Consider the following 19,238-nt stretch of genomic DNA (forward strand, 5'->3'; position numbering starts at 1 on the left):
GCATTACGCTTGTAAGCTAGTTTACTTCACTTGATTATTGAAATTTGCTGGTCTTGGGCCCTTCCGGGTCAGAAGTATCACCGGAAGAGCGACCTCTTGGTCCAAGCACAACCATTTGAGCCCTGAAGATTCGCGAGATGCGATGAAACACGTGTCGGCTGGTTGTTATCAAGCTGTGATTTATTAAAACAAGGAGACCAAGACCTTTTTACAACACATGTTCATTTATTTACATCAATTACTGTATATTACTGTTGTTTCTCTGCACTATATTAAACATTTGTTTTAGGCCACATTGTGACCATCTTGTACTTACTGAGTGTGTGCATAGGGTATGTTTCTTCACTCGGGCATGGGCCGGGCTTGGCGGGTGCAGAGTGGGCCGGTCCGGAGCTTCCTGGCTGGCACCAGGGGGGTTGTTGCAGCAGAGCCTCTGCTAATGGGAGTCCCAGTCTTTAAGAGGGTCAAGGCAGGCAGGTCCTCTGGGTGTCCCAAGGTTGCTGTCCGCAGGAGTCACCGGGATTTAGGCAGAAGCAGGTTCCAGGATCGACAGGCCGGTAGGGCTGGGGCCAAGTCAGTTATTGTCGTCCTGTTAGCAGTTGCGCGGTGGATTTTCTTCCTCTTGGTCTTCTTCCTTCTTCTGATCCCAATAAGAAAAGAAGAAAGGTTCAGGGAGCCCCTAAATACTGAATTTAGGGGTGTTACAGGTAGGGCAAGGGCAGGGACCAATAGGCCCCTGCCCTGGGGTGGGTACATCCCCTAACCTGCTCCTCTCCTGTGGGAGGGGGGCAGGAGCCTAGCTGTGATTGGGCAGGGCTCGCCATCTTCAAGATGGCAAGAGCCCGGGGTTGTGCTTCACCTCATCTCCCCCACCTGAGGGGTGGGGTTGGCACAGGCTGGCACCCCCCCCCCCCTTCCTGACGTAGTTTTTCCCGCCAGAGTGGGGGCAGGACTGGTGGGGGGCCAGTTGCTGGGTACAGCAAATGGTTTGGAGAAGCTCACAGAGGCGGCATGCCTTTGAAGCTTCCCCCTGCCCATCTTGGGGGAGGAGACCTAGCACCTCGACCAGGATGTGCATTGTTGCAGGCCCAGGAGAGCGGGGGGCTCTCCACCCAGGGGTCTAACAACATGTCTGCTGTGTGGCGGCCTAGGCAGCCTCTCAGTCCAGATGTGGATTGCAGGTTTAGGTTTCAGGGGGCATCTCTAAGATGCCCTCTGCTTCATTTTACATTAAATCTCACACTGGTATCAGTGCGGGTTTAATGTCGCTGAGAAGTTTGATACCAAACTTCTCAGTCTTCAGTGACGCCATCATGGTGCTGTGGAGTTCGTAATGACGACCTTCCAGCACATATACTCTTAACCCCTTCGCTGCTGGCGTCGGCCAACGACCGTCACCCCCACTACCTTCGTAGTGCTGCGCACTTCCGTTGGCCGACGCGGCCCGCCCACTGCACTAATCTGCCAAACTGCCGCGGTTAATGGCATCACTTCACTTACAGTTCCCAGGAAAGGCCCTGGGTAGTGTAGGGGCACAGGGCTCATGCACCTGTGCCCACACCACTGGCATAGGGCACCCAGCTAGAGGGGTGACTGATGTAGGCCAGGGCAGTGGGTTTGTGGGCATGGCACACAGGGATGTGAGCCATGTAGACTCAGTTTAATTCTGTACTTAGACACTCAGCCTGCAAAGGCAGTGTGTGGGTGTCAGGGATACAGGGCCCCCAAGGGTGGCACAATAAGTGCTGCAGCCCTTAGGGGTCTTCTCTGGTCACCATGCCCTGGGTACCCAGGGTACCATTTACTAAGGGCTCACAGGTGGCCAGAGATGCCAATTGGGTTTTAGTTTCAACACCGTTTTAGGGAAGGAACACAGGCCCTGGGCACCTGGTTGGCAGGAGCCCAGGGCACACTTAGTCAAAGCACATCAGCAGTTCAGCAAAAAGTGGGGGCATGCCAATGCAAGAAAGATGGCACTTTCTCACAATAATTCCACATAGTCATACGGAAATTCCAGTAGGACATTACCCGTGACTCGTTCCATGTATAAATCAATTAACTGAACATTTAATAAACTTTTACAAAAAAACTCTTGCAATCTTGTCCTCCATTTAGTCCACCATGATTCACCGTTCCATATCTATCCAAAAGTACTTGCATTGTTATACCTGTTTCATATCACCGCCTCTGAAGTGTAGATCCTGCTTGGCTCCTGTATTTGAAAATGTAACTGAGCAGCATTAGTTTGCTTCAAAAAAGTGTCTTGCTTCATTTAATTTGGGATGTATATCGGACTTGTTTCATTTGAATTTTCATGCTTCTGGAGGTCTATCCTATATGACGTGTATGCCAGTGTATTTCAAACAATTAATAACATTCTTTAAATGTCTTAATGTTACCGTACCAGTCCATGAATGTACATAAGTTTGATATCCTACATCAAGTGCTGATGTCTACCATATTGTGGTTTATAACCTACCATTGCTACAGCTCTTCAGCCAAAGTTTCTCTTATTTGTCCTTGTAATCAGTACAGAGTAAAGAGCATGGCACCATACTACTCTAAAATGTTCGTCTTTTTTATTACACTTTCCAAATTGTTTCCAGTAAACTCCTTTGCTCATCCGCACGCTGTCCTGGCTAGCACCTTTTTCACTCCTTAGCGACTGCTGTTCTGCCTTAGCACTGCAATTTTTGTTCTATTCATGTTTTTACATACCCTGCCGTATTATGACTTTAGTTACTTGAAATAGTGTGTTCCTTTCTTTTAGATGGCGATATTAGTGGAGCCTAGTAAACCACCCCAAAGTATGCCGAAAAAATTGAAAGAATTGGACGAAGAAAGTATTGTGCACCTAAAGGTGAGTCAAATCAGCCTGTGTGTTTGTTGAAAAGGAGTATCTTTTTGAAGTATGTTCAAATGAAGTGCTTACTAAGGTACTTTGCCACTCCTATTGTTGCTAATTAGGTTTTCTGGGGAATTTTAGTAGTAAGGATCTTTATTTCAGTTGATTCTCTTGTCTTCCAGCTCTGCATGAGTAGACGGTATGATGGAGCATTGCAAGCATTGGATCTGAAGGATCTCTGCAATGATACAGGTACTTCAAAATGATTGTTAAGAGTGACCTTTCTCTAGCAAGTTTGGAAGAGACATTTATTTTGGAACGGTGTTGAAACCTGACACCTTGGTGTATTGCTTGATCTCATAACTGATCTGTGAATAGTGGGTGTGAGGTTTGTCAAAAAAGTGTTAATTCGCTAATAAATGTGGCATTGTATGATTTTGAATTTGCACAAGATTTGGTAGAGGCTATGAAGGATTAGTTTTCTATAGGTATGTCAAGTTTAGTGCCAATCAATACACTGAGGGGGGACGTAGTTAAATTATGAGTTCAATACGATTTTCACTTGCTTATTTTGGTGCTTTTTAGTAGATCTGTCGTAAGTGTGACAAATAGTTAGCAAGTGATATTCAGTGTAAGTTTGAGTTTCATCAAGATCCTATGGCTGGGGGCGAGGAAGATGTCAATTTACTCCAAAACTAAACAGAGTGACCGACTAGTTGGTTCTCACCTCACTTTATTACTGCAATTTTGTCCTTGATAGTTGTGCACAAATCATCTAGCACTTGCCGCCATTTAGAGCCATTGACTCCAGATTTCTATTTTTTTGATGAAGGCAAGGAGGTGCACCAAGAAAGTAGATTCAGTCCATAATAATTTTTTCAAGAAAGTTCTTTATTCAAATGTTCATGCTCATTCAAAGAACAACCAGCCAACGCGTTTCTTCCCAAAATAAAATTGTGGAACTTTGTCAGGGCTGTAGCAAATAACATAAAATACATGAAATGACTGAGGGACAGATCTGATGACATACAAAAACTTCGTTATCACTACCATCAAATATTGACATGTGAATTAAATCACTTCCCTAAATAACATTTCAAAAAGCACATAGGACACAATACAATAACATGACTAATAACTATACAAAATATATTTTTTTTGTATGAAACAAGGATTCTACACAAATGAGTAACAAAAACACAACTACATGAAGACTGACATGATAGAGACATATTAATAAAAACACCTACATGAAAACAGGATGAACAAATACCTATTTGCAAGACTCTTTAGCAAAAAACAGTTTGCACGTGTTATCCCTTCTTTTGACTAATACATGGTTAATTTAAGTGATTAAGTTATATAAAAAACTGGCGTGATTAACTCCTCCATTAGAGACGCTGAATAAAATCCAAATTTCACCCTTAATCGTGGTGAAAGTGACAGCATAAAAGTTCTATAGGGATGTAATTACTCATTTGATGAATATGAAAACCAATTTAGAATAGCGTATAGAGAAAGACAGAGAATATTAGATCTATAATTGCAAAAAAAGACCGATGCTAGAAAGCTAATTAATGGAGTTTAGTCCTGAGAGACTAAAAACGGCTAAGTCAGATGATAATCTGAACTCTCACCTCTATAATGTAAATTTCTAGTGCGCCATAGGATGCATCTTAAATCTGATTGTCGCTTTATGATAGAGGTAAGCTTCAGGTTTTTACAGCTTGACATCTGGTATGAAAAATAATTTAAAAACTTGTGATTAGAGTAAGGATAAGGTTTATATTAAAACAACTTTGTAGTTCCTATACACATAGACTTAAAACTCATACTTCTTTAGGCCACATCTGTGTTATGTGTAACGAACAACTGTTATTACTACCCTATAACTACCATAGATCCGAGTTCTTCCAGGACCCATAAACAACTGTTATCTGATAGACTACTAGCAGCATATTTCTTCACGTAGAATTATCACCAGGCATGAGACTGTATCCAGAAACTTTTTTGACACAGCATCCCTTTGCGCCGGGGTGCCGGGCGACATCACGTGTTCGAGGCATGTGGGCTGCTGAATTCATATCTGTGCATAGATCGCCGCCTAGTGTTGGGTCCGGATGATTGCACGTTGTCCTGGAAGAGTCTTTGAAGTATCACAAGATAGGTGGCTCCTCCCCTGGACTACAGTGCGCATGGGCATCCCCTCCATCCTCAGATTGTTTTTTTCCGCCATTGGGTTCAGATGTTACTATCTTAGCTCAAGTTAGGAAAACTTTGTACAAAGCCAAAAGGCTTTCAACAGCGTCGGTATCGTTTCGTTCGGTACCGGTAACTTTGTTTCGAAAGGACATCGAGGAATCAGACGGATTTTCTTTCCACACTCGACCCGATCTTCGATCTATAATGGAAAGAAGCCCATTCAAGAGGTGTCCACTTTGCAATGCAAAATACCCGCACGTCGATGTCCACCCAAGATCCACAGTCTTGTTCTATAGCCCCGCATAAAGGCTCTGCTTCGAATATAAATGAAGAGCCATTGGTTTCAAAACCGCCATCGGTCGATCCACAGAAATCGAAACCGAAAGCTTCAATGGCACAGCCGAAACCAAAAGTGCAACTAACTCTGGTCGGCTCCAAGGCCTCAAACCCCTCGGAGCCGAAGAAACAGAAAATGGCCGTTGATGCCGACAAGCTCAAAAAGGTCATCAAACCAACGGTTGAGGCACCGAAGACCAAGGTCAAGGCTGTCTAACCGACGAGGCCAACGCACAAAGGAGTCGACACACACACAAAAGACTCGAACCGAAAGACTGGATCGATCATCGGACGAGGCCTGCGGACAAGTCGAAGACTGGCTCCAGGGACCCTGTCGAGTCGACGCAGCCAAGTACATTTGTAGCCAAGGAAGTGTCGGAGTCAATCCAACGCATCAAGGAGAAGGCTACTGCGGTCGGAACAAAGAAAGCCCCAACACCGAAGCTGGTCGGAAACGTTCAGACCACGTCGACGCCGATCAAATTCGACTTGCCACCCTCAGTACGTCCGAAGATGTTCGACCCGAAAAGAGGTATCAGCGCCATCAAGAGTGTCGACGGAAATGGAGGCTTCAGAAGAGCCTGAAGAACATGAGTCGAGGCAATTCATCGACTCTGAAACAGGTAGACTCTCCATATATAAAAGGAAAATAATTCCACAGACACCCATGGAGTCATATAAGATTCCCTTGAAAAAGAAGAGGGTTTCAACAACGTCACCAACTCTTGTGGAACCCCTCCAGTCCTATGGACAAGAACCTCAGAATTTTTCACCCACATACTCAGATGTGGATGCAGGGGATGACTAACATGAAGATGACCCTTATCATGTGGACACTGATCCCGATGATCAAACCCAACCATGGGCAGACCCGGCTGACCCAAGGGATCCGCAGTCTGCCCCTGACACTCATGTGTACAATGTGAAAACATCTCCTACTGAGGACACTACTGCCTTTAACGCCCTTATTGAAAGAGCAGCCAGTAATCATGGCGTCGAGCTACATGCTGACCCTGTGGAGGAGGACATCTGAAAGAAACACGTTAGTGTTAGATTCCTTACCTTAGAATATCCCCAGGCGTCAGTCTGGATCCGGAAACTTTTGCGTAGCAGTACCCCTGCGCGTCGGTAGGCGTCGTCTGCAGGCGTCCCCTGCGGCTCCGCGTCCGTCGTTGGCGTCGTGCGCCGTGATGACGTCGCTGGAGTATATAGACGGCGCCTCCGCGCGCTGACGTCAGTTCTTCTTTTTTCCGCGCCAGTGGACGCAGATCTGAAGAGCAGTACTCCGGTCTTTGACCAAGTTTTTTCGAATTGTTATCACTTTGTGCCTGTTAGGATGCCTGGGTTCAAGCACTGTGATGACTGTGAGCGCACGATGTCGTCACAGACCATCACCGCCTCTGTCTCCGGTGTCTGGGCCCCGACCACGACGTGGACTCCTGCGTCGACTGCCGGGCCCTTACCAACAAGGCTAGACGGGAGCGGTCCCGCAAGCTACTGGAGCTCCGGGTGTCGGCCCCACGTCGGGACCGGGAGCGGTCCCGGTCCGGCCGGAGGTCGAGAGAGCGTTCGAGGGAGCGGTCGAGGAGCCGCGCCGAGCGTTCCGGAAGTCGACACCACTCGTCATCCTCGTCGGGTAAGAAGCACAAGAAGTCGGGGCGTCGTCATCGCACCCCCGACTCCCCCCGACGCTCGCGCGATGCGGCCGGGGGTTCGGGTGACCCCAACCCCGCGGCTCCGCGAGAGTCGCCGGCGCGGCCTGCCCCATACCCTCCGGTCCCTGGGCACGGTGCGACGCCTGAGGAGATAGAGGCGTTCCTCATGGCCATGAGGGCCCTATCTCCTCCGGCGGGTTCCACGGCGCCTACGGGCCCAGTGAACCCGTCCGGGGGCCCTAGCGGTTCAGCTGACCCTACCTCGACGCCGTCGGATGCTCCGACTCCGGCGCCGCCGATCCCGGCGCCGCTAGGGCCTTCGGGGTCGACGCCGGATGGACGTCCATCCAACCCGGCGCCGATCCCATCGGGGTTGCCCCCGGCGCCGCCTCCGCGCGACGCCGGTTCCTCGGTGCCGGCTTCGGGCGGCACTGGGGCTCCGGCTCCGGCGCCGGCTCCGGGCGGCGCCGTCCCCTTACCTTCACCGACGCCGGACGCGGGGCCGGACGGGCGTCGCTCGACGCCGGTCCCGGCGCCGATGGGGCCCATGAACCCCGAGGAGCCGGTCTACATCGTTGACTCCGAATACGGAGAAGATTAAGAGTTCGGTGAAGGTTGGGAGGGGTCCGAGGACCCTCTGTCACGCGAGTGCCAGTATGACCCGGACTGGACAGGTGACTTGGGGGATGCCAGTGGTTTGGACGACTCTCCTAACCCTGGTTTGATCTCTCCTCCAACCGTGGCGTCGGTGGAGGGAGCTGCATATTCAGTGGTGCTGATGAGGGCTGCCAAGGCCTTACACCTTGAGCTCCCCGTCGCGGCCGTGAGGCCTAACATCCTCACTGAGGTCTTCAAACCGCAGTCATGCCCACAGGAGCCACTGCTGCCGTTTAATGAAGCCTTGTCAGACGTTCTGTTGGGCACGTGGTCCAGGCCCGCTTCAGGTGCGCCTGTTGATCGGAACGTGGCCAGGCGCCACCGTCCTTGTCCGGACGACCCCAAGTTCCTGTATACCCACCCCAGTCCTGAGAGTCTGGTGATCCAGGCCTCGACCTTCCAGTCCGCATTCCCGTCGGCCCCGCCCGACCGGGAATCCAAGAGGTATGACCAGTTTGGCAAGAAGGTCTTCTCGTCCATTAGTTTGGGCCTGCGGTCTTGCAACACCGCTTGCCTCTTGGGCCGCTACACCCACTCTGTGTGGGATACGGTCGCGGAATTGCTGCCAGAATGCCCCATGGAGGTGCGGGCTAAACTCGGTCAGGCTGTGGCTGAGGGCCGAGATGCAGCGAAATATTCGATACGGTGTGGTCTTGATACGACCGACTCGCTGGGCAGAGCTATGTCAACGACAGTGGCGATTTGTCGCCACGCCTGGCTGAGATCCGCCAACTTTTCGGCTGATGTCCAGAATACACTGATGGACATGCCGTTTGATGGTTGTCACCTGTTCGGTGACAAGGCGGACCACGCGCTGGAACGCTTCAAGGACTCCAGGGTCACGGCCAGGTCCTTGGGTCTCTCGACCCAGCGTCAGCAAACTGGTTTGTTTCGTCCCTTTCGTGGCCAAGGAAGGGGCGCCCCCACACGTGCTGCAAGCCACGCGCCGCAACAATCCTTTCAACGCGGTGGCGGCCGTGGAAACCGCCGTGGCGGCGGTCGGGGACAACGGCGGGGTCAGACCACACCTCCCCCCGCAGCATCTGCCTCAAAATCCTCCTAGTCCGTGCTTTCGGCCCCATGGGACGCCAGTGGGTGGCAGGGTTCGCCATCACCACGCTCACTGGCGCACGATCACTTCGGACAGGTGGGTGCTGCAAATTGTCCGAAGGGGCTACTCCCTCCCCCTCGAGACCTCTCCTCCAGCCATGCCACCGCAGAACCACCGTGTGTCGGGGGACCACTTGACACTTCTGCAGGAGGAAGTTACGGCCCTCTTGGCCAAGGGGGCCATCGAGTGCGTTCCTGGGCCAGAAGTAGGGCGTGGTTGTTATTCCCACTACTTTCTGGTGCCCAAGAAGGACAAGGGGGGCCTACGTCCTATCTTGGATCTAAGGAACGTCAACGGCTTCCTCCGGAAGGAGAAGTTCAAGATGTTGACGTTAGCTCAGGTCTTGGCTGCTCTAGACCCACAAGACTGGATGGTAGCGTTGGACTTGCAGGACGCCTATTTTCACATCCCCGTCCTGCCGGCCCACCGGCGTTACCTGCGGTTCACGGTAGGCCTGGAGCACTTTCAGTTTATCGTGCTTCCCTTTGGCCTTACCAGCGCCCCACGGGTGTTCACAAAGGTGATGGCGGTGGTCGCAGCCCATCTGCGCAGGTTAGGGGTTTCAGTCTTCCCCCTACCTAGACGACTGGTTGTTGAAGGCGGGCTCGCCCCAGACAGTCGTCCACCACCTTCAGATGACGGCAGACCTTGCACGACCTGGGGTTCTCCATCAACGTGCCGAAATCACACCTGTGTCCCTCTCAAAAGCTCCTTTTCATCGGAGCGGTTCTGGACTCGGCGCAGTTTCGGGTTTATCCTCCGGAACGGCGGGTTCGGGATATTCAGGCTTTGATTCCCATCTTTCAGCCGTTATCCCGGGTTTCGGTCAGGTTGACGCTGCGGCTGCTGGGACTGATGGCTTCCTGCATCCTTCTGGTGCATCACGCCTGGTGGCGGATGCGGGCTCTGCAGTGGGACCTGAAGTTTCAGTGGGCCCAGCATCAGGGCAACTTGTCCGACCACGTCTTGATCTCGGAGGGCACTGCGAGACAACTGCAGTGGTGGCTTACGGACCGCGATTGGGTCAGGGGCAAGTCCCTCTCCCTTCCCCAACCGGAGCACGTTGTCGTGACGGACGCGTCCCTCCAGGGCTGGGGTGGCCACTTGGGAGAGGCAGAGATCAGAGGCATCTGGTCTCCGGCGGAGTCCCGGCTCCATATCAACCTGTTGGAGCTGCGGGCGATTCGTCTGGCACTGAAGGCATTCCTCCCCTTTGTCAACGGGAGTGTAGTGCAGGTGTTCACCGACAACACCACCGCCATGTGGTACTGCAACAAACAGGGCGGAGTGGGGTCGTGGACCCTTTGCCAGGAGGCTCTGCGCCTCTGGCAATGGCTGGAACGTCAGGGCGTGACTCTGACGGTTCAACACCTGGCAGGTTCTCTGAACGCCAGGGCGGACGAACTCAGCCGTCGGTGCTCGATGGATCACGAATGGCGTCTGAACTCGGACGTGGCGCAAGGCATCTTTCTGCAATGGGGAGAGCCTTGGTTAGATCTATTCGCCACAGAAGAGAACGCGCAATGTCATCAGTTCTGCGCGTTGGAGTTTCCAAGACGGCACTCGCACGGCGACGCCTTTCGGCGCGAGTGGAGTTGCGGTCTGTTATACGCCTTTCCGCCTATACCACTTCTGCCCAGAATGCTGAAGAAGATCAGGCGCGACCGGGCCCAAGTTATCCTTGTGGCTCCGGACTGGGCTCGAAGATACTGGTATCCCGAGCTACTCAGCATGTCAGTCGGTCCCCCGATCCGCCTGCCCCTTCAGGAGGACCTTCTGTCGCAGCAGCAGGGGACGGTCCTCCACCCGAACCTGTCCAGTCTCCACCTCCATGCTTGGAGATTGAGCGGCGGCAGTTGAGGCCATTTGACTTGCCTCCTGAAGTCTGTGATGTGATTCTGGCAGCCAGGCGTCCCTCCACTAAGTCGGTATACGCCTGTCGGTGGAACAGATTTGTGGCATGGTGCACAGCAAAGGCTGTGGATCCTCTCTCTGCCCCTCTTTCGGAGGTTCTTCTGTTTCTTCTTTCTCTTGCCCAGCAGGGCTCTGCTCTGGGCACTATCAAGGGCTACCTTTCTGCCCTTTCAGCCTTTTTGAGGCTTCCTGATCAGCCTTCTTTGTTCAAATCCCCGATTGTGACTCGGTTCTTAAAAGGCATCACTCACATGTTTCCACCTGTTCCGTTTGTGATGCCTCAGTGGGATTTGAACCTGGTTCTGACCTTCCTGATGTGTGCTCCCTTTGAGCCCCTTCATTCTTGTCCTCTCCGTCTCCTGACTTTAAAGACGGCTTTCCTGGTTGCCATCACCTCTGCCAGGAGAGTCCATTCATCCTGATAAGGTGGTTCTGAGGACTAGACCTTCTTTCCTGCCCAAGGTTGTTTCGGCCTTTCACATCGGGCAGTCCATCACCCTCCCTTCCTTCTTCCCGCCTCCGCATCCTTCAAAGGATGAAGAGCGGCTCCACCGTCTGGACCCAAAACGTGCGCTTTCATTCTACATGGATCGCACACGCCAGTTCCGGGTGGATGACCAACTGTTTGTTGGCTACGTGGGTGCGAAGAAGGGACGGGCGGTTTGTAAACGAACCATCTCTCGATGGGTCGTCCTCTGCATCAAAGCGTGCTACTCTTTGGCTCGGAAGGAGCCTCCTGTTGGGCTGAGGGCCCATTCCACTCGGGCCACGGCGGCTACTACTGCCCTGGGCCGGGGAGTCCCCTTGCAGGACATTTGCCAAGCGGCTACGTGGGCCTCGCTGCACACATTTGCGAGGCACTACTGCCTGGACAGTCAAGTCCGGAGGGATGGCTTCTTTGGCCGTTCTGTCCTCCAGGACTTTCTGGTGTAGTATTGTATTGGTTCGCAGACCCACCACCGGGGTTGGTATTGCTGGGGTATGTATTCTAAGGTAAGGAATCTAACACTAACGTGTTTCTTTCAGATGAACAAGTTACTTACCTTCGGTAACGATATATCTGTAAGAAACATTAGTTAGTGTTAGATTCCTTACCGAACCCACCCATCCTCCCCGCTCTGCGGACTGATACCTAGGGTTAAGGTCATCCCTTTCAGGGCCCTAGTTTTACATGGCACCAGTGTTGGTTCTCTCATGGCTCTGCGTCTCCTGGCGCGGAAATGCTGTGTGCAAAGAACTGACGTCAGCGCGCGGAGGCGGCGTCTATATACTCCAGCGACGTCATCACGGCGCACGACGCCAACGACGGACGCGGAGCCGCAGGGGACGCCTGCAGACGACGCCTACCGACGCGCAGGGGTACTGCTACGCAAAAGTTTCCGGATCCAGACTGACGCCTGGGGATATTCTAAGGTAAGGAATCTAACACTAACTAATGTTTCTTACAGATATATCGTTACCGAAGGTAAGTAACTTGTTCTTTCTGGTCGACACCTTTTCCACTTCAGAAAGAACAGTCAAGACTCTGTCCATGCTAAAAGGGGTCCTTAAGCATGCTGGTGACATTTTTAAGGACACCACTAGAGCCAGGGTGTTAAACCCAAGGATTGAAAAGAAATATAGACCGGCACCTTGGGACCCTACTTACATAAGAGGGCAGTTGCCATTGGACTCATTAGTGGTTTCTAATGCACGTAAGAGAGCAAACTCCCAGACTACAGGTGATGCTCCTCCTCCTGACAAAGAGTCAAAAATTCTGGAAACTTCAGGAAAAAGGGTGGCTGCGCAGGCGGCTAACATCTGACACATTGCCAACACTCAGGCACTCTTAGCCAGATATGACAGGTCCCATTATGATACCCTTGAGACACTGTTGCAACACCTGCTAGATCAGTACAAGGAGGGTGCAGAACTACTAATCCAAGAAGGGAAGCTTATAACCAATGCCTCCATCAAGTGCGCGTTCGACGCAGCTGGAACTGCAGCCAGGGCCATCAACACTAGCGTTATTTTAAGGAGACATGCCTGGTTGAGAATCTCAGGATTCAAACCAGAAATACAAGCTTCTATCCTCAATCAGCCAGTTAACCCAGACTACTTATTTGGACCTGAGGTTGACACCACCCTTGAAAAAATTAAAAAAGACATAGACTGCAAAGTCTATGGGGGCACTGCAATCACAGCACTTTCGGGGTGGCTCCTTTCATCGCTCCAATACTAGGGGCCCTTCAAGAGGCCAATCCACGCAACAAACACAGTACAATAAAGGAAGTACACAATCCACCTACAATAAGAACAACCGGGGTGGATATCGTGGAAACAACATCCAGGGCAGAGGCAGAGGAAACAACAGTTCCAGATCTTCTGCCAATAGCAAACAGTGACGCTCTGTCACTGCCCCCCGACCATATAACACCTGTCGGGGGGAGACTACTGCAGTTCCTGCCAGTCTGGAAATCCATCACCACAGACAGGAGGGTACGAGACATTGTCCAGTACGGGTATTGTCTGGAATTAACATCCACTCCACCCAACATACCACCAAGACACCGTCCTATGTCCGCAGAGCACTTGCACTTATTGCAGCAGGAGGTCGTCAGCATGCTGCAAAAAGGGGCCATAGAGCTCGTGCCTGCACAAGAACAAGGCTCGGAGTTGTACTCCCTGTATTTTCTAATACCCAAAAAGGACGGGTCTCTCAGACCTATACTGGACCTTAGGCCTCTAAACAGTTACATTCTGTCAGAGCATTTTCATATGCTCACCCTACAGCAGGTCCTGCCGTTACTCAGTCAGGGAGACTTCCTCGCGACACTGGATCTAAAAGATGCGTATTTCCATATACCCATACACCCATCACACAGACAGTATCTCAGGTTCACTATTCAAAATCAACATTATCAGTTCAAAGTCCTCCCTTTCGGAGTAACAACGGCACCCAGAGTGTTCACAAAGTGCCTGGCGACGGTAGCAGCACACCTAAGGAGACAGCACATACATGTCTACCCTTATCTGGACGATTGGCTTATTCAAGCAAAGACGGCCCAGCAGTCAAACCCCCCAGGATATAGCGGCATGGATTAGCAAATTTTGCGGCACAAAAATGGAAATTTAGCGGCACAAATATGGAAATTTAGCGGCAATTTAGCGGCATTTTATTTGGCGTTTTTTCCTACAACAAACACAAATATCTTAGCTTCATGTTGTTAAACAACTAAATAAACAATGTATTTTTGGTTTATTTACAATGTAGACACTTTGTTTGGCTTCAAGGCTGCATATAGGACATAAACTAATGAATAAATGCCCCAAAAGCAATCCCCCCCCCCAGGGCCCGCCGCACACTGGGCACGCTTAGAATTACTTAGAGTAGTGGTGAGTGGAATAGTATTGTAGAGTGGCATAGAGTTGGCATAGAGTGTTGTAGAGTAGATTTTCCACCCAGACTGTGAACAGTGTCTAGTACCACACATGCATAATTATGTGTGCCAAGGTGTGGTCACGAGCTAGTAGGGTTACAGCACGTTCATGATAAATATATGCAAACATGTGTACCGGCTTCTACTTATCAACTGCACTGTGTGCATCTGCCAAAGGTGCAATATGCAAATGTGGGCCACTTTTTTAGGGTGCCCAGGCCTATTTTGCATCTCCATCCAACCCTGGCAGCAAGTTACCAGCACTACCTCACTGCATGCACTTTTGAATCAAAAGCAATTGGCACTTCTACCTCTTCATATGGCACCAAGTGAGGCCCTTTCTGATATTTATCTTTTCGTGTATTTTTCTGCTTGGTTTTTATCGCAATTAAGTTTCACTCATAGTGTCACACAAAAAGCATGGAATGACACACAAAAGCACACTAAAACCATGAAACTGTCACACATAAATAATCTGAAACTTGGCAAACATGACAGTATAATAAATCGTGCACTAAACAAAATGTCAAAAATATTTTCATGTGCTTTTATCCAAAGAAAAAAGTACAGCTGCAGCATTATTTAAGCAATTAACTAAATACAGTGTAAGGAATAGATCACTTCTGACTCGCGGCCGTATGCCCTGATTTCTGCGTTGGTTAGAGCCTCGTGCTTAAAATTAAGTTCTTCAGCTGTTTTTTTTCCTGAATCAGCTGAAACGGAGCCGCCGTAGAACATGCAGAGAAAAAAAACAACACTGCGTTTCTCAAATTGTGTTTGCTGAAGGCAGGGGGTCACGGTGCCACTGCTCCCTGCTTTTGTAAGCGTTTGTTGTGGCCTGTCAGCATGGAAACGGGCTCCTCCCACTGGCGAGCAACAAAAGCTGCAAGCTTTCTCGGGAGAGAAATGGGCTATTTGGAAGTCTCGAGAGATTGAGGGGGGCACTGACTGGTGAGCCATTTCCTTTTCTTGCACAACCAGATTGCTCTTCCTCCTCGCCCCCACCCCTCCGCAGACCCGCTCCCGCCCCCTTGAAAGGGATCTGGATGTTTAGATTTCGCGGGCACTTTTGTAAAAATCCCGCCATTTTTACAAATGTGACGATTTTCGCGGGCACTTCTGTAAAAATCGCGGCATTTTTACAAAAGTGCCGATTTCGCGGCAAAACGCGAAACCGCGATATCCTGGAGGGTCTGAGCAGTGTGTCAGCCACATGTCTCATACCATTCATCTTCTACACAGTCTGGGATTCTCGCTGAATTATCCAAAGTCACATCTTCAGCCCGCCCACGTGCGACAGTACCTGGGCGCGACAATAAACACTCTGGCTGCCAAAGCTCAGCCAAATTCCGCGAGAATAGACAGCATGCAATTGCTGATACAGAAATTCAGACCTCAACACTCGCTTCCAGCAAAAGTGTTCATGCAGTTGATAGGCATGATGGCCTCCTGCATCTCCATAGTCCCGCACGCGAGACTACATATGCGCCCGCTTCGGGAGTGCCTAGCACGTTAGTGGAATCAGGCTCAAGGACAATTAAAAGACCTAGTGTTGGTGAGCGGTCAGGCATACAACTCTCTGCATTGGTGGAACCCACACAACCTTTACAAGGGCCGACCGTTCCAGGAGCCTGTGCCACAAATTATACTGACGACGGACGCGTCTCTCCTGGGATGGGGAGCTCATGTACTCCACTACACAGTGCAGGGACTATGGACAGCACAGCAAAAGAAGATGCACATCAATCTTCTAGAATTGATGGCAATCTTCATGGCAATGAAGGCTTTCAAAGTACACCTGTGCAACAAGGTTGTGTTGATCCGGACGGACAACATGACTGCCATGTACTACATACAGAAGCAGGGAGGAACACTCTCTCCACAGTTGTCTCATCTGGCTCAGAGCATGTGGAAGTGGGCCATTCAGAGGAACATCTTCCTCATGGCGGAACACCTCCCGGGCAAAGACAACCAGATGGCGGATCTGCTCAGCAGACACAGCCACCAGATTCACGAGTGGGAGATACACCCATCAGTACTCCAACCGTACTTCCAGCAGTGGGGTCATCCACAGATAGACCTGTTCGCCACAAGGGAAAACGCAAAATGTCAAAGCTTCGCCAGCAGGTTCCCACACCCACAGTCGCAGGGCAATGCGATATGGATGAACTGGTCAGGCAAATTTGAGTACGCTTTTCCCCCAGCACCTCTAATACCGCTAGTGGCACGCAAACTGAGGCAACAGTCGATGACACTCATCCTGGTTGCTCCAATGTGGGCACGCCAACCATGGTACACCACGTTTCTAGAACTCTCCGTGGTACCGCATCAAAGGCTGCACCTCACGCCCAGGCTTTTGACGCAGAGCCATGGAGACATTCAGCATCCAGATCCGCAACAGCTCAACCTGGCGATCTGGCTCCTGAAGTCTTAGAATTTGGCTACCTCAACTTGCCGTCTGAATGTATGAATATTATCAAGGAGGCAAGGCGGCCCACAACTAGAGCATGCTATGCGGCTAAATGGAAAAGGTTTGTCATATATTGTAACAATGACATTAACCCACTGGATACATCTATTCAAAACATTATCTGTTATTTGCTGCACTTATACAGATGTAATCTAGCGTACAGTTCCATTCGTCTACATTTATCCGCAATAGCAGCTTATCTTCAAAACAGGCAGCACCTCTCACTATTCAGAGTGCCTGCCATTAAAGCTTTTCTGGAAGGACTTAAGAGTGATCCCTCCCAGACACCCACCTTCACCAGTCTGGAACCTGAATGTTGTCCTCACCAGATTGATGGGACCACCTTTTGAACCTCTATACTCTTGTGAGATTCAATTTCTGACCTGGAAAGTTGCTTTCCTAGTAGCCATTACCTCACTAAGGAGAGTTAGTGAACTGCAGGCACTAACCATTCAAGAGCCATTCATACAGGTCCACGCAAATAGAGTTGTACTACGCACCAACCCTACATTTATGCCTAAGGTGATTTCGCAGTTCAACATGAATCAGACCAAAGAACTGCCAGTTTTCTTTCCTAATCCAGAAAATGTTGCGGAGAGATCCCTACACACGTTAGATGTCAAACGGGCTCTAATGTACTATATAGACAGAACAAAGGATTTCAGGAAAACAAAACAGCTTTTTGTTGCTTTTTCTCCACAACACAAAGGCAACCCCATTTCCAAGTCAGGGATAGCCAGGTGGATCGTTAAGTGTATACAGATTTGCTATGCTAAGGCTAAACGCACACTAACCATTCCACCAAGAGCACACTCCACACGTAAGTTAGGAGCGTCCATGGCTTTCCTGGGGAATATTCCTTTAAAAGAGATATGCAAGGCAGCCACATGGTCCACCACACATACATTTACGAAACACTACTGCGTAGATGTGCGTTCTAAACAGCAGGCAGCTGTAGGACAGGTTGTTCTCAAAACTCTTTTTCAGACTGCTGCAGCTGGCACGGGCAGCCGCCGCTAACAGGAGGGACTGCTATGTAATCTATGCACAGATATGAATTCACCAGCCCACATGCCTCGAACCGAATATGCTACTTACCAGTATGCATCTGTTCTTGGCATGTAAGGCTGCTGACATTCATATCGCCCACCCTCCTCCCCGGCGCCTGTAGCAGCTGTAGCATTCAGTATTACTATGTAGCATGGACATCACTCACTGTATTACACTCCATCTCTGCCACAATGGCGAAAAACAATCTGAGGATGGAGGGGATGCCCATGCGCACTGTAGTCCAGGGGAGGAGCCACCTATCTTGTGATACTTCGAAGATTTTTCCAGGACAACAATGTGCAATCATCCGGACTCAATACTAGGCGGCGATCTATGCACAGATATGAATGTCAGCAGCCCTACATGCCAAGAGCAGATGCATACTGGTAAGTAGCATATTCGGACTCCGCCTAGTCGTCATCCGCGTACGTGACTTCAGCGAGGTCACATAAGACCCGCCCCGGCGCGCCTACAACAGTTTTTTCCTTTTACGCGTGCGACGCGGATCTGGTCCTGGCTACAGGCCTGTTTGGGGCCCCTTTTTTCCATTTCTTTTGGTGGAACGTGTGCGAATGCCTTCGGGCGTCAACACTTGCACGTTTTGTGGGCGTCGGACCCTCACCTCATTTGTATGTGGTGTTTGGGGAGGATCACGGCACCACTGATTGTGCGGCATGCCAATAGTTGAAGCCGAAGTTGCGGCGGGAGCGCCCGATGAAACTTATCTCGGCACGTCTCTCCAGGTCGGCGTCCTCCCCTCAGTCTGCTTCGCGGAAGGCTTCAGATAGGCCGTGGTCGTCGTCCTCGCCCTTCTCCGATGTCACATGAGCGTCGCTCCCCAGTTTGTAAGCGTTGCAGTTTGTCCCCGGGGGCTGGTTTCTGGGCTGCCAGGGGCGTGGACTCTCCGCGAGTGATGTGGCCTCGCGTGTCGTCCTATCCACCGTTTCCCGGTGTTGGGGTGTCGAGAGTCCAGATGGAAACATACGCTGCGGCTTTGCAGGCCTCGCTGGCGTCTCCTCCTCCTTCTCCTCCTGGGGCGTTGGCGGATCCCTTGCCTTGTGTGGGACCCTCCGCACCGCCGCCGTTGACTCCAGCCCCGGCCCCGACTGGTTTGGAGCCAGCCGTCATGCGCACTGTGCATGTTCCCCACACAAGCTGCATTACAGCCTGGGTGGAGACATGCCCAGGCTTCCTGTCCCCGTCTGAGTGCCGATTAACAGCTCTCAAATCAATCACAATGCTGCTTTGTAGCGTTGTGATTGGCTCAGGGGAGCCTTGGTGCTTACCAAACACAATGCCGGTCTGCAATTAGGTTAGTGCACCAACCCTGCCAGAGCACCTTTTCACAGGCGAATCCCCTAAAATGTCCACTTCAAACATCGCTTGGTTTGGCAGAAAGGTCCGGGACCCCCAGCAGGTCAGTCTCCCCTCCCTCCAGCCTGGTGCCCACGCAAACATCACCCTGCCAAGGGGCCAGTCCAGTAAAAGAGTCCTATTCTAGGGTATCACCCATTTCTCTGCTGCTGCCCTGTGCGGGTGAGACTCCTCCGGGGCACCTCCTTCAGGCCACGGCGTCTCT

At 50.9% G+C, this 19,238-nt stretch overlaps 1 protein-coding gene across 1 annotated transcript in view; it reads left to right on the forward strand.

Annotated features, from left to right (window-relative positions):
* NXF1 (nuclear RNA export factor 1) overlaps nucleotides 1–19,238 on the forward strand; it is a 466,191-nt gene that overhangs the window by 176,236 nt on the left and 270,717 nt on the right. The window contains exons 6-7 of the mRNA XM_086938121.1: nucleotides 2,771–2,860; nucleotides 3,028–3,097. Coding sequence (XP_086794247.1) covers nucleotides 2,771–2,860; nucleotides 3,028–3,097 — 160 coding nt within the window. The remainder of the gene's footprint in view (nucleotides 1–2,770; nucleotides 2,861–3,027; nucleotides 3,098–19,238) is intronic.

Source organism: Lissotriton vulgaris, chromosome 9, assembly GCF_964263255.1.
Source record: "Lissotriton vulgaris chromosome 9, aLisVul1.2, whole genome shotgun sequence".
Taxonomy (NCBI): domain Eukaryota; kingdom Metazoa; phylum Chordata; class Amphibia; order Caudata; family Salamandridae; genus Lissotriton; species Lissotriton vulgaris.